Below are 14,826 nucleotides of genomic sequence, written 5' to 3' on the forward strand. Positions count from 1 at the left end.
TTGTACTTGTTTGTATGAAAACAATAAATCAGACTGCGACTTCACATGCATTTTTGGTCTTCGATAGATTTCTTTTCACATATAAAATTGCATTGCATTCCCATGTTAGTGGAAGGTCCAAACTTCAAGGGAAAGATTTGAAGTCTTGAGAGTTTAATTAGTTTATGACTTTATGTTAAAGTCCCACATCTGCATTGTTCCGAGCATCTGTTGACTCCCAACTTGGAATTTCTCATCTTAAGATTTATTTACAATTTAAATTAAGCATCAAAGATAATCTAAAAGCTAATTAATCAAACGTCATGTATCTTAGATCAGCATCAGCTTAGGAGCACTGACTTTAAATAAAAAAACACATAGAAAGTACCGTCTATTATATATATATATATATATATATATATATATATATATATATATTATCTACGAGTATGATTAATTGTGCATAAAAAAGAATATTTTCAAAAAACTAAAATGTATAAAACTAAAATTGTGCATAAGAAAGAATCCCTTGAGTATTTATTTTGAGTTGGGCTTAAATTGTCAGGGTTGGAGAATTTATAAGAAAAAAAACAAATTTCAATTATATAAAAATTAAAAATACAATTAAAAACTAATCAAAAAAAAAAAAAGAAACCAGAAATGGAAATGAAAATCTATTCAAAATTAAGTCTAAAAAAGTTACCAAAGTATAGCTAAAAAGCATAGATCTAGGAAAACAAATGCCCAAGGTTTGAGAGAGCATGAATGATCACCAGAGATTATAATTATAACGTAGATAGAAACAATACAATAATAATAACAACTATAATTAATATAAATTATATTAAAAGGATGTTTAGTATTATAATAGCAACTATTTTTTAAAATGTTTTTTATTTAAAAATACATTAAAATTATCTCTCCAAGCACCTCTAAATGAGCTTTTCAAATTATGGTAATTTGCCTTTCTTATTAGCAATTTCTCTAAAAGGGAGGGAAATGAAGCGTTTAAAAACATTATCATAAAATCTAATAATAATCTTATTCAATTCACATAATAACAGGACAAATAAATAATAGCACACAAAGCAAACATACATATTTTCTCACATATGGAGTCTCTCACGCACACATCGATGGTCTCTTGTCACCACCACATTATTAGACCCAAGTAATTGCAAAATAAAAAAGAGGCAGAAGGTTTTCATCATCAAACTTAACATTACCAATTGGCTAAGAAATTGGATCTATTTCCACGGTGGAAGAAGCACCGAACAGTCCTCCAATATTTGCTGATGGAGTAACATCGCCTTCGGAAATCTCATCAATTCTTTTCTCACCTTCAAGTACACTGACGACTTCGGACATTTTAGGCCTGAGAGTAGGAGACAGATTAACGCACTTCATCGCCAAGAGCAAAACAGTGAGAGCTTGCTTCCTGTCGTAACTGGATGCTAATTTCTTGTCCACCAAGTCAAGAATTCTTCCCTTATCGTGCAAAACACCAGCCTGCAATTGAAAAGCAAGATTAGCTTAGCTCCTAATATTAAGGAAATAATCAAGTAATTATCACTTATTATTTTCTAATCAATTAAAAAAAATCAAGGAATTAAATAACTCTAAGCAATCAAGAAATTATTTCAATCATCCAATTAAAGGAGATGATCAAGCATATTTTTTATAATTTATTTTATTCTATTTACTTATATACCTTGTTATATAATTATATAAACTCTACATGAGTTGAATGTAACAGATATATCAAATTATCGAATAATAATATCCTCTTCTATTCTAAATTTTTTCTTGGTATCAGAGCAGGTCGATCATATACTACTCTAAATATTAACTTTTGCTTTTTCAATGGACAATTTTATACCATCCATCCTATTATTTTAAAGCACTTTGTTTTCAAACTCTACTCTACATGAGGTGAATGTAACACATATATCAAATTATCGATTAACAATATCCTTTTCTATTCTAAATTTCTTCTTGGTATCAGAGCAGGTCGATCATATACTACTCTAAATATTAACTTTTGCTTTTTCAATGGACAATTTTATGACATCCATCCTATCATTTTAAAGCACTTTGTTTTCAAACTCTTCATTATCTACCAAATATTTAATATACTATTTCTTTTCAATGATAAATCAACTCATGATAAGGAGAAATTATTTCAAGATCATGTGGATGATCAAATAACATTCAAAGAATAAAAAAAAAAGGAGGTGCAATAAAGTCCAACAAGAGAATTGAGATTCTACATCAAGAAAAAGAAATGCTAAAAAAAAAATTAATAATAATAAGAAGAAGAGAGACTTAGTGCAAGCTGATATGTTTTTGCACGAGATATTATAAAAGAGACCACCAATAATAATAACAATAATAAAAAGAGATAGTTCTTCCTAACAAAAGAGATAGAAAATGGCTAAGGAGGCATGATAAGAAGAATATATTAGTTTGACGAAGAGTGAGTCAAAATAGAATAAGCACTTGAAAAACCAAATTTTAATAAAAAATGTTTGGCTAGAGAAGTATAGCAACAATCATAAGAGAATTAAAAAAAAAGCTAATAATAGATATGTTTAGAAAAATACAATTATTAAAGATAAGCATTAAATGACAATAGAAGTTGTCATGAGTTTGAGAGGGTGTGTTAAGAAAATAATCAATAAAAGAGAGAGATCAAGTAATTGAATCAAGAAATAATTTTAATCATCTAATCAAATATATTTTTCTATAGTTTATTTTATTCTATTTTTTTATGTTTCTTGTTATATGATTATATAAATCTTGCTTGAGTTGAGTATAACATATATTTCAAATTATAAAATAATAATATCCTTTTCTGTTATAAATTTCTTCTGTGAGCTTGTTGTAGAATTCACAAGTCATTTAATGTTGGCAGAACATGTTTGGTTTGATAATAACTACAACAAAAAAAACTAAGAGGGTTTATTCTGTCAGATCCACTTACTTTATCTAGAAGAAACTCAGCTTCTTGATCTTGGTTGGGTGTGTATTTTGCACTAACTGTCCCGTTAACTATTTCGAGTAGGACAACTCCGAAACTGTAAACATCAGCTTTAAAAGCACTTATTGTTTTTCCCATTGAATACTCAGGTGCCATGTAAACTCTGCAATAAGAGATTAATTATTGGTTAGCTCGTAATTAAAAGAATAAAAGTAGTTGTCAATCAATGATCATAATACTTACCGCGACCCTTTTGCTTTGATGGCCATAAATGGATCTTCCTCATCACAAAGCGTTGCCAATCCAAAGTCAGACAACTTGGCCGTAAGAGAGTTATCAAGCATAATATTACTAGGCTTTATGTTTCCATGAACAATCCTTTTCTCTTCATGCAAATACTTCAAACCTTTCGCTATTCCTAGACAGATATCAAATCTAGCTTTCCAATCAAGTTTTGTTGTGGAATTTGGTTCTACAAATCAAGATTATTGATATTAAGTTATTGATATTTTCAAGTACACTATCCTTGCACTAACAGAAGATTTAAATATACAATTAGAAGCTCTCACAACCATTAAGTGAGGGAATTCTATTTACTCCACTGTTTTAGTTCTCAACAATTATATGAATGTCACAAGGCAATGGATTAGGTGGAAATTAAGATAAAACTTGAGAACCGAAAGAGCAGGATGAAAATTGGGTGATGGCAGTATTACCAAACAACGCACGGTGAAGGGAGCCTTTATGCATATAGTCATTTACTAGCAGATGCAGGTTTTTATTAGAATAGCCATCCAACAATTGAACAAGATTCTCATGATGCAAAGATTTCAGGTTGAATATTTTCCTTTGTAATTCATCTTTTCCTTGTTGCTTTGAATGAAGAGAAATCTTCTTCACTGCTAATTTTATCTCGTTCAGCAATTCAGCCTGGATACACGTGAAATCAATTTACCAGAACTTTAAAAGAGAAAGATAATGTTTCAAAAAAGAAAATCTGACCTTGTATACTATTCCAAAGCGTCCCCTGCCAATCTCCATTTTGGGGCTAAATTTTCGAGTAGCATTGATTATTTGTTTGAGGGTGAAAGATTTTCCTTGGACCTCTATATTTATATCTATTTGAAGAAAACATCAAAGTAAGAGTTCTTAAGGTTGTATGGTGCATACTGATTTTAGATTAGCATAGAGAGGTACCATCCAAATCGCTTTTCTGCAACCAGCCCATTTTCCACATGTAAGCCAACAGAATTAGAGGAGCAAATACTGAACCTACAGTAATCCCTGCAATTTGTGAAGGAGATAGTTTCTTGCCGCCAACTTTGGAGTCTGAATACAAATAGTGGAAGACAACAAGAAAAAACATTTATCTAGATAAAGTGTAACATAAATATTTGCTCAACAAAATTAAGAGAATGCAACTCTTTACTTGCAGTTACGGAAATGCCGGACACAAGGGGTCCCTTTAAAGACAGTGCAGCAGGTGCATAGGAAAAACTTGGCTCCTGGAAAGTTCCTTTGCCAGCCCAGAAAAAATCGATAGTCAATAGATAATCATCTCCTACATATGCTGTGAAATTTGCAGTCCATGTCTTATTGGTGCCGCTGGCCATTTCTTTTATGTTGAAGTCTTTTAGTGCTCTCTTCCCCTATATCAAACAGTGGATGTTAAACGATGGAAATTATTGAAAGAAGCTGCAGAAAAATATAGCGGTTACCTGTATATATACATCAAAAACACGTTTCCCTAAATTCGAATAATCTTCATCACTTTGGTAAACAGTTTCAGCGAAGTAAAGTTTCACAGTGTAATTTCCTTTAAATAAACAGAAGCCGTAATATGTCAGAGAAAGAGGGCAGAGGCGACTTGAGTTGTATAACTGTGTCCCAGCAGAATCACAAACTTCACATTCCACGTTTTTTATGTAATCACTGGAATCGTAAGTTTTCGATCCGAAGTCTCCAGAACAAGAATAAGCCCAATTTTCTTTTGGGGCTTTATAGTAATTTGATGTTGTATTGTCTGCTTCAAACACTTTCCCATCAACAATTGTCTTTCCTCCTCCACAATTTATATATAAGGAATTGTCTGCAAAAAATGATAATCAGTACAGAAAATCTGTTTTGCGCAAAATTATAGAGCTTCTCAATAGAACTTACACTTTGGTTTTCCCCGACATTTATTTTTCAAATCACGAATAGAATTCCTAGAAATAGCAAACAAAATTGGTAAGAAAAAACTCATGATCATTTGTTCTAAATTAATGACACCATATGGAGGATATTATCATACCTGTTTGGTTGACTGCTTGAGTAGGAACAACATGCACTCAGTTGGTGCACATGATACAAAATGATCAGAAGTTGGGATTTCATAGACAATAATATTCTTGCAAGTGAAACAAAAGGAAGAAGAAAATGAAGTTGCTGTTATTACATGTTCAGCTTTTGTTCTCCTTTCTTCGGACCATCATCAAAATTATTATATGACAAGTCCCTGCAACATTATTGTTTACATATCAAGATTTTATTGAGCAAATCTACAAAAGGGAAAACAACCCATCTGAGCAAAGAGCACAAAGCCATAACATACGCCTTGTCTTCAATGGTATCAGGAACCCAGGAAGGTACTGTGCCATTAAGCATATTTCTTGTGAGAAACCTAAACAAAACAAACCACTATGAAAACCATCCCATGTACTTTTTAACAGAGTGGCAGAACGAACTTATTATAAGACATCGAGTTCAAGAATCTCTTTTGCATACATCTTACTTAATTTTAGCTTTTTCATGGAATCTGGTATTCCACCAGTTAAGTTGTTAAAGCTCAAGTCTCTGCAGGATCAAAAAAATGAAAGCAAACGTTAGTTTTTTCATATTTGATATATAGTTATGCTATGGTCAATTATTGCATAGTTGATTATGTAAACACATAGTCAAAATCATTAACACTTCTATGCATGGCCTAAAGGCCCTAAACAATGAGCATTTATAGAGCTGACGAAACAAAATAGCCATGACAGAACTACAAATCCTCCATAAAAAGAGGAAATGAAACTTACAGGTATTTTAACGATGACCAATCACCAATGTACAGGGGGATTTCACCACTTATTAAGCAATTCCTTATCATCCTACACAAACCATTGAAGAAGTTGGTGTTTGGATTTATCCAATGCATCCATATCATTAAGAGTCACATACATAAATATTGTGACTTCACGATTCTGTTATGCCTATAGTTGTAATTAATATATATGTTTACAAAAATTTTCAAACCTGAATCCCATATACAGCTAGTCTTCACTGCATGTAATAGCTCATGAAAAAAACTCAAGATCATATAAAGAAAAATAGGTTTAAAAAGATATTTATGTAAAAGACCGGTCATAATCTAAATTCTACAACTATAACGCTCCTAGACAAATATAATTCTAAGTGTGTATGGTTTTTATTATTCAATGTGAAATTAGTCTTTAGACCACAATTTGAATTCATGCCATAGCTCATTGGCTTACTCCTCATCTGTTGACCGATTAGGTGGTAAGGATGCAAATTAAGTACTATAGCAATGTTAAAGTTTGCCTTACTAAGGAAGTTTTGAGCGTTCTTCTTTTCTTTTCTTTTTTCCTTTTAATTACAAATCTCAAGTTAGTTATGCATGTGAGCTTTTGCCCTTAGTGTGAGCTTTAAAGAAAAGCAAAGGAAGGAAAAACTCACAGGTATCTTATTCTCTTCATGCTTGCATTTTTTGGGAAAGGGGAACCAGAGCTCTTTACATCACTAACAAACCTGGAAGAAAAACAATCCATAATAAAACATGCATTTATTTCAAACAGGTGAAAATTATAGAACACTTACAAGTATCGGAGATATTGCAAGTTAAAAATACTTTCAAGAGGAAACTCTCCTTCAAAATCATTTCCGAAGAGGGACCTGTGATCAGTACACAAAAACACAAATTATTGAATGATATTCATCGATCATCGACAGTTTCTCAATCAAATGGTAGACATTCAGCATTGAGAAATCAACTCAATCAACTAATAGTGCTTACATTCAAATGTGTATAATTACAGAAAGTACAAGTAATTTCTTACAGCCTATTGAGTTCAGTCCAATTCGCAATGAAACTTGGTACTTGACCGGTCAAACGGTTCCCAGCTACGCGACTGCAGCCATATATAGTTAGTTGCTTTTCCTTGGAACAATAATTAAACAGATTGTTGGTTGAAAGAATATGATGAGTTGCACTTACAGCGACTGCAATCCCGTAAAGTTGGCATAATTTCCAGGCAGTTCTCCACTCAAATTGTTGGAGCTCAACCCTCTACAACAACAAATCAAAAAGATTATAATCCACCCTTTTTCTATTTTATTTCTCCTATTACAATCTTCCTTTGTTTTACAAGGTGGTATGACATTATTATTCTTCTTTTTGAAACTTACAGATAACCAAGAGATCCCAATCTTCCAAGTTCTGGTGGAAGCTGACCAGTGAGTTCATTGAATTCCAAGTACCTAATTAAATAAGAGATAAGAACCAAACCAAACTCAACAAGTTAAAAGGAAATTCAAGGAGAGTGAAAGAGCGAGCGAGCGAGTTTCTGTACATATATAGGAGATGAGAGAGGTTGCCCAATTCTTTAGGGATTTGACTTAATAACATATTATACGACAAACTCCTGAAAACACCCACAAGAATAAGAGCATAAAATTTGCATCAGCAATGAAAAAAGAATTTAATTGAAATTATACGATATTGAAGAGACTGTGATTAGATGACACGTACAGATATTTGAGGGACGATAAATTCCCCAAAGATAGAGGTATGGAGCCACTGTGGGAGTTTCTCGAGAGACGACTATATATATATATATATATATATATATATATAAGTTCATTACTACTCAATAGATAAAATAAGAACCAATAATTTAAATTTTATAAAGACAAACTAAGAGCTGAAATTAGTTATTAAAAAATGATCCGAAAGCTAAGAAGCTCTTTGCTCATAATCATGCAGATAGCCAAACTGTTGTATTAAACTCAATCAATCTTAAACTCAATCAATCTAGAAGGTCAAATAAGGCAGCCACCAACTGTCACCGCCCAGTCGCCAACCGCCCAGTCGCCAACCGCCCAGTCGCCAACCGCCCAGCCGCCAGCCACCAGCCACCAGCTGCATGCCGCCAGCCGCCTTCACACTTGAAGGTTGAATTATCTTGTTTTGAATTCGTGTATAAATAGGTAGCTAAGCTTATGTTATTCTGTGTGAAGAGAGTAGAGAGAAACACTAGAGAGAAAGAGAGGGTGTGTATTGTAAGCTTTTCAAGTTTTTGTAAGCTATTTGTTCTTGAAATAAAACAGTGTGTTTTATCTTCTCCGAGTGTTTCAAAGCCACCACTAGTGGTTTCTCCCACCAACACAAACAAGCATCAACACAGTTAAGCAATTAGCCAGCCAAACAAGGCTACTATCCTAATTATACAAGAGAAAAGAACCAAATAGAGCTTAGAAGTTCATTTTTGTGACCATTAACCATAGTTATTAGACCCGACCCAGGGTTGACCTGGCCAAGGAGTCGGTCCCGAGTTACACAAGTTGACTCGGGTTACACGAACCCAGAAAAATTTTAAAAATATTTAAAATTTTAATATTTCATATGAAAAAAATTAGAAAAAAACAATTCATGTAAATATAAGTTATACATGTTATAAATAATGAAGTTTAAATGATTATTTCAAAAGGTTTTTTTTTATCTTACATTGAAAAAACATGATTTTTTTTCTTGTGAACATAGAGTATACACACACACACACACACACACACACACACACACTAAAAGGCTTCAAATCCCACATTGAAAAAATAAAACATTCTTTTAGTATTTATATACTGAACTTTGAAAATGGTTAATAACCAACTAAAAAATATAAAAATAGAGGTCTCTAGTTGGGAAAAAAAACACATTTTAAAAAATGAGTCTCAACTGCGTTTTTTCGGGTTTTTACTCATTCTAGTTTTTTGTCTTACCAGGACCGGTCTAACAACAGAGTCAATCAGGTCCCGGATCAACGGGTCGATCCAGTTCGGGTTTAATAATTATGCCATTAACACCTTGTCATGAACATTTATAAGTATCAAGATCCCAAATTGTCTATTCAGTAACTTCTTCTTTAATTTAATGAAGCAAATTTGAGTTCTTAAATTTATTCTCCGAATGAAAATGAGATCTTAACTATTATTTAATGGAATATAATTTAAAAGAAGTGATTTTAGAAAGAAAAAAATGTTAGATTTGTATGTATATATATATATATATATATATGTATGTATGTATGTATGTATGTATGTATGTATTCTGACAATGCATACTAAGACTATATTTTCACAGAAGTTATTAATTGTATTTTTTTTTCTTATCATTATATATTATTTTGTAAAAGAACAACAGTGGTATAAAATGGATGTTCTTTGATACCCAAGTCAAACTTTTTGGTTAGTTCCATTTTTTTTTTAAAAAAATTGATGATGGATAGTTTGCTTTTAACTATATTAGAAATAATAAATTTAGTTTTGAAACATGAAATCTAAATACTTGATTAGGAAAAAAATTAGAATCCTTAAAAATTGAACATGAAATGTTTCTGAAAAAAAGTCAATATTAATAAAATACACATAAACACACACAAGAATAAGAGCACAAAACTTGCATCAGCAATGGAAAAGGAATTTAATTGACACTGAAGATGATACTTATAACTATATGATACTGAAGAGACTGTGATTGTATGACACTTACAGATATTGGAGGGACGACAAATTCCCCAAGGATGAAGGTATGGAGCCATTGAGAAAGTTTTCGGAGAGATCACTAAGCATATATATGTAATACCATATAAGTTCATTATTACTCAAATAAGAACCAATATTATAAATTTTATCAAGACAACTAAGAACTGAAATTAGTTATTATATATGATCTTAAAGCTAAGCAGCTCTTTGCTCGTAACCATGCAGACAGCCAAACAAGCTTCAACATAGTTAAGCAATTAGCCATACAAGGCTATTATCCTAATTATATAAGAGAAAAGAACCAAACGGAACTTAGAAGTTAATTTTTGTGACCATTAACCATAGTTATAAGACCCGACCCGAGGTTACATGAGTTGACTCGAGTCAACCCGAATTGACTCGGATCAACTCGAATTGACCCGGAAAAATTAAAAAATTTTAAAATTTTAATATTTCATATGAAAAAATTTAAAAACAATTCATGTGAATATAAGTTATACATGTTATAAAAAATGAAGTTTAAAAGATTATTTCAAAAGGTTTTTTATTCCACATTGAAAAAACTTAACTTTTTTTTCTTGTAAACATAGATTATATATACTAAAAGATTTCAAATCCGACATTAAAAAAATAAAATATTCTTTTAGTATTTATATACTAAATTTTGAAAATGGTTATAACCAACTAAAAAATATATAAAAAAAGGATCCCTAGTTAGGAAAAAAAACACATTTAAAAAAGCACCTTTAATGGAATATAATTTAAAAGAAGTGATTTTAGAAAACAAAAATGTTAGATTTGTATATATATTCTGACAATGCATGCTGAGACTATAATTTCATAGAACTCTTGATAACAGAAGTTACAAATTATATGCTCTTTTCTTACCATTATATATTATTTTTTAAGAGAACAACAATGGTATAAAATCAAACCCAAATATCCAAGATGTTCTCCTATAATTCATATAAAAAAGGATGTTCTTTGATACCCAAGTCAAACTTTTTGGTTAGTTCCATTTAAAAAAAAATTGATGATGGATAGTTTGCTTTTAACTATATTAGAAATAATAAATTTAATTTTAAAGCATGAAATCTAAATACTTGACTTTGACTAGGAAGAAAATGAGAATCTTTAAAAATTGGACATGGAATGTTTCTGAATAGAAGTTAATATTAATAAAGTACATATAAACACCCACAAGAATAAGAGCACAAAGTTTGCATCAGCAATGGCAAAAGAATTAAATTGACACTAAAGATGATACTTATAACTATATGATACTGAAGAGACTGTGATTGCATGATACTTACAGATATTGGAGGGACGATAAATTCCCCAAGAATGAAGGTATGGAGCCATTGAAAAAGTTTGTGGAGAGATCGCTATGCATATGTATTACCATATAAGTTTATTATTACTCAAATAAGAACCAATAATATAAATTTTATGAAGACATACTAATTAAGAACTGAAATTAGTTATTGTATATGATTCAAAAGCTAAGCATCTGATGCATCCATTGATAGGTTGTGATGGATCACAATTTCGAGATTGCCCTTACGAGCTTGATCCGAACAATGCTTTGATTTCTTTGCTGGTATTTTTGGATAGAATAATTGTTATGTGATTTTCTAGTTGAGATTAATTAAGATTTTCTAGTTGCTAGCTATGTGACACGTTTATATTAAAATATAATAAATAGAAAATAATTTTATTTTTTCAAAGACTAATCAAATGAGCAATCCTTATTATCATTACTCAAGACTAAGTAACACTAGCTTAATTAGTGAAATTATTTACTCTCTGATACTCCTTTCATTATAGAAAACTAGTTTAAGAGACACTTAACACTAGTAAGCATTTATTTAGGCTCTAATTAGAAGAATTTAAAGTCTAGGAGTTAAATTGCAATAGTTAAAAAGTTAGTTTGGTCAAATCAGGGGTTTAAGTGGAAGAATAAGGATTAAATTGAATTTTTTCAAATTCTAAATTAAAAACTCTAATTTGTAGGATTTAGCCTAAACGACGTGTCATTCAACTACTATACATCCTTTTTTTCAATAATTTTTGCTGATCGAGTAGACACTTTTAGATAAATAAATATAATGGTTGTAACCACCACTATCTAACTGAAAAACACCCATTCTACAATCCTATTTTCATGAAATTAAATGTTTACATTCCATTTTCTCCAATTACATTAACACCCATTCTACAACTCTAGTTTAAGAGGCACCGACTAAATCTTAATAATATTCTTCCTTGATTACTATAAAAAAATCAATTAAATAACAGTTAGAATGTTTTTTTTATCGAACATTGGCAACAAAATAAACCGCTGTAGTAGTATATGATCATATATGGTACTGGATCACTTACAGACGGGTCAAGTTCCCCAAGGTGAGATCAGGGATGCTACCATGAAGTTGATTCTTGGACAAATCACTGTTATGGTAATAGGATAGTTATCAATGAATTGAAGTCAGCATAATTACTTCGAATTATTATCATCATGTCATATGATGCTCACATTGCTTTTAGGTAAACGAGACTAGCCAAGGCTTCAGCATTTATTTGTCCAGTTAAGTCCTGGTCTGGGAGCGTTCTACCACCCAGAAATGGCGTTAACATAGAAACCATAGCAACCAGTGAGTTTTAAAGAGGATGTATTGCCTTACAAAAATAAAAGAAAATTGGATGAAGTTGATGAGGAACTTACAGGCGGGTGACATGACAACCTGTTCTGTTCTCATCAGTGCAATCGCATTTGATGTATTCAAAATTAGAGGAACAAGCCCAGCGTGAGATGTTTGGATGAAAACCCCACTCTAACGTTTTCAACAAGTCATCCAAAGCCTTTCCTGCCAAACGTTTTCAACAATGAAACATCATATTTTTTAGCAAAATTCAAACAGGTAGTATGCATTAATTAGGTTGTGATTAAAAATCTCATAATTGATGTAAATTGAACTAATGCAAATTGAACTGTCAACAACAAGCATGAAAACGTGTGTACCTTCATCTTCAGGCAGTGAAGGCATGTCATATATATAAATTTGTTGCTTTACAGACTACATAGCCAAATTGATAAAGAAGAAGAACGGCAAGAGAGGAAACAAGCTTAGGAAAGAGCTTAAGATAAAGCTTAGCCATTACTTTAGCTTGCAATGCGACATGCATGAAATCCACAAAAAAATTCCCTTTTTGTTCATAACTTATTATTAATTGGGTCATCTGAAAGAGAAGAGGATCTGCTAGGATAGGGAGAAGACATTGAAGGAAAAGCTCATATTTAACAGATAAACAAATTTTCTTCCTTCTTTTGTATATAGTAGGAAAAGGATATACAAGTAGATGGAAAAGTATATCTTGTGTACCTTCATCTACAGGCAACCGCGAGCTGTCAGAGAAATTTGTTGCTATACAGACTACATAGCCAAATTGACAAAGAAGAAGAACGGCAAGAGAGGAAACAAGCTTAGGAAAGAGCTTGAGATAAAGCTTAGCCATTACTTTAGCTTGCACCGCGCTTCCCTTAAGACATTCATTCTTTATAAAGATATTGTTTTACCGTTCAAAATCTCATTAACTCTGAATCAATTACCTCTCATTACCAAATTGTCCCTGGCCAAATACCAAAATACCCGAGAAAAGTAACTTGCATGCCATGCATTCTTTTCACGTTGAGATTGATACATAATTAATTCTAGTGGTTGCCGGAAATAATTTTGGTTCTGTGGTCTTAATTGTGTGCTATAAAAGAATTAAATAAACCTGATATTTTTTGCTTAAAAAATCAGATGTTTTTTAATTAAAATAAACTATTTATGAAGTGAAAGGTAATTATTCCAATTCTTCATTCATAAGCTGGATAAATAAAGGGGATTCATAAAAAATTATTTTTTTATAAATCAAAAAATTATTTTACAATAAACTCAAACCCAAGTTCAAAATGTTCTAGGATAAAGTAATTCCTTATAAGCCAAAAAATTATTTTATAATGAACCAAAATCTATACCCAAGAGCCCGGGTTATGAGACCTAGAGTAAAATGAATATTTTTTACTAGTATAAGTGTGTGTTTGGAAATGCGCTTTAAATCATGTTTCTAAAAAATTTAAATTTTTATTTATTTAAATTTATTTTTTTAATATTCTCATGTTGTTTTGATATGCTGATATCAAAAATAATTTTTAAAAAATAAAAAATATATTATTTTAATGTATTTTTTAGTAAAAAACACTTTATATTATAATCGCTACCATATTTCTAAACACACCCTAAATATGGTCACACTTAAAAAAAAAAAAGGAGAAATTAGTTGGACAGAATTAGCATAAAAAAATACTAAACATTCTATCTTAAAAAAAAACAAAAAATGAGAAAAATACACTCTAAAAATAGAGAGTAAAAAACCATGACCCATCACACCCTCCAGTACACCCACATTTAAATAAAAATAACAAGACCAACTCATCATCTTCAAGCTCCCCACTGTCACTACTAAAGAAAAAAAAAACTAAATTCCCTTAGAAACATTATGCCCTCCACTACTGTAAAACATTCAAACCTCTATAACTATCAAGCAACACATCAAAAAAAAAAAAAAAAAAAACCGCCAGACCCCTCCCTTTCATCTCTTTCTCTCACAAAAAAAAATATCACTTAAATTGAATGAGAATTTTGTATTAAAAAATTATTTGTGTAACATTAATCCGAAAAATAATCTAACATTGTTAATTTTAAGATGAAAACTGTTATGTTTTTGTGTTTTTGTATTAATTTTAAAATAAATTTACTGATATCAAAATAATTTTTTTAAAAAAATATTATTTTAAAATATTTTAAATAAAAATTATTTTAAAAATTAATTTACACTACACTGCTCTAAATCTCTACCACACAAACTATGGCAGAGATAAGTGTTAATATGATAACTCATTTGATTGCTGCTACATTATTGTTACTATTATTATTATAAATTAAAAGAGGAAAGGAAGTGAATGTACCCTCAAGGAACAAAATAATATTCGTTGTAATAGTGTAATGATAAAATTACCCCCCTTA

The 14,826-nt window shown here is 30.9% G+C and overlaps 1 protein-coding gene across 4 annotated transcripts; it reads right to left on the reverse strand.

Moving 5' to 3' along the window:
* Window positions 1-979: 979 nt before the first annotated feature.
* On the reverse strand, window positions 980-13,274 carry LOC133692848 (probable LRR receptor-like serine/threonine-protein kinase At1g53440). 4 transcript variants are annotated; one of them, XM_062114016.1, is made up of 27 exons: window positions 13,138-13,274; window positions 12,480-12,621; window positions 12,291-12,365; window positions 12,140-12,205; window positions 11,071-11,142; window positions 9,765-9,836; window positions 7,752-7,823; window positions 7,573-7,644; window positions 7,409-7,480; window positions 7,218-7,289; window positions 7,060-7,131; window positions 6,821-6,895; window positions 6,680-6,751; window positions 6,022-6,093; window positions 5,726-5,794; window positions 5,553-5,621; window positions 5,397-5,456; window positions 5,253-5,264; window positions 5,120-5,166; window positions 4,678-5,048; window positions 4,389-4,608; window positions 4,157-4,288; window positions 3,962-4,077; window positions 3,676-3,889; window positions 3,203-3,431; window positions 2,963-3,122; window positions 980-1,488 (listed from the first exon to the last, which is right to left on the reverse strand). In XM_062114016.1, exons 1-27 carry the CDS (start codon window positions 13,268-13,270, stop codon window positions 1,213-1,215), a joined length of 3,114 nt encoding a protein of 1,037 aa, XP_061970000.1. In that variant the 5' UTR covers window positions 13,271-13,274; the 3' UTR covers window positions 980-1,212. The 4 variants fall into 4 exon arrangements, with proteins under 4 accessions (XP_061970000.1, XP_061969993.1, XP_061970014.1 ...); XM_062114009.1 differs by having other exon boundaries at window positions 5,253-5,267; XM_062114030.1 differs by lacking the exon at window positions 13,138-13,274 and adding an exon at window positions 12,777-12,816 and having other exon boundaries at window positions 5,253-5,267.
* Window positions 13,275-14,826: the final 1,552 nt, after the last annotated feature.

The sequence above is a fragment of the Populus nigra genome, chromosome 1, assembly GCF_951802175.1.
Source record: "Populus nigra chromosome 1, ddPopNigr1.1, whole genome shotgun sequence".
Classification (NCBI taxonomy): domain Eukaryota; kingdom Viridiplantae; phylum Streptophyta; class Magnoliopsida; order Malpighiales; family Salicaceae; genus Populus; species Populus nigra.

What these genes read in the sequence shown, in the direction of transcription:
- LOC133692848 (XM_062114009.1), bottom strand. Translation starts at nt 13,270, where the DNA reads ATGGCTAAGCTTTATCTCAAGCTCTTTCCTAAGCTTGTTTCCTCTCTT. An exon ending in TTGGGATCTCTTGGTTATCT is followed by an intron (nt 7,290 to 7,408) that starts GTAAGTTTCAAA and finishes TTGTTGTTGTAG; the next exon opens with AGGGTTGAGCTCCAACAATT. An exon ending in GCAGAAAAGCGATTTGGATG is followed by an intron (nt 4,078 to 4,156) that starts GTACCTCTCTAT and finishes TTCTTCAAATAG; the next exon opens with ATATAAATATAGAGGTCCAA.